This window comes from Penaeus monodon, chromosome 19 (genome assembly GCF_015228065.2).
Source record: "Penaeus monodon isolate SGIC_2016 chromosome 19, NSTDA_Pmon_1, whole genome shotgun sequence".
NCBI lineage: Eukaryota > Metazoa > Arthropoda > Malacostraca > Decapoda > Penaeidae > Penaeus > Penaeus monodon.
This window is the reverse complement of record NC_051404.1, coordinates 47,809,041-47,809,642: the sequence shown is the minus strand read 5'-3', so window position 1 is coordinate 47,809,642 and position 602 is coordinate 47,809,041. Positions and strand designations below refer to the sequence as shown.

The following is a 602-nucleotide window of genomic DNA, read 5'->3' as shown; positions in this document are numbered from 1 at the left end:
GGGTATACTCCTGTTGCTTATGTCTATTCAACAATCCCTTACTTATGCAACAACAAAGGACGACACATGCAAAACACGAAGGCTTTACTTACTTTCTTGGCCCTTTAACAAAACACCATTCCACGGAGATTGTCTGACCTAGGATTACAGAGCCATTTAGACCATCCAGAGCTGCTTGTGCCTCTTTGAAGGTCTCAAATTCTACCAATGCATAGCCCTGTTAGGAAGATTAAGAATCAATAAAATTTATACACACTGAATATGATCAAGGGATTTACAACAAAACATTAAATGATCTTAATCATTAGAAATAGTACTGCAATTATGGACCATAGACCCACCTTCAGGAAACCTGTACGACGGTCAAGGTTCAGGTGGATATTTTTTATCTCTCCGAACTCTGAGAATTTGTCGTGAATGTCATCTTCTTGTGCCTCTTCGTGAACACCTGTGACGAAGAGAATCCATCCTTCCACAGCTGGGGGGGGGGGGGGGATTACGTTCACTGTTTAGTATCAGTTTCAGTCTAGACACATTAAAAATTTATACCAAATTGCTGATTAACATCTTTGTTCTTTGTCTGTGTCAATAACATAATATCT

The 602-nt window shown here is 39.4% G+C and overlaps 1 protein-coding gene across 1 annotated transcript in view; it reads right to left on the bottom strand.

The window, feature by feature from the left end:
• The window catches only part of LOC119585278 (RNA-binding protein 8A-like), a gene marked incomplete in the record, with an annotated part of 4,782 nt that overhangs the window by 200 nt on the left and 3,980 nt on the right, over nucleotides 1–602 (bottom strand). The window contains 2 exon segments of the mRNA XM_037933952.1: nucleotides 93–217; nucleotides 342–478. Of these exon segments, the coding sequence (XP_037789880.1) occupies nucleotides 93–217; nucleotides 342–478 (262 nt within the window).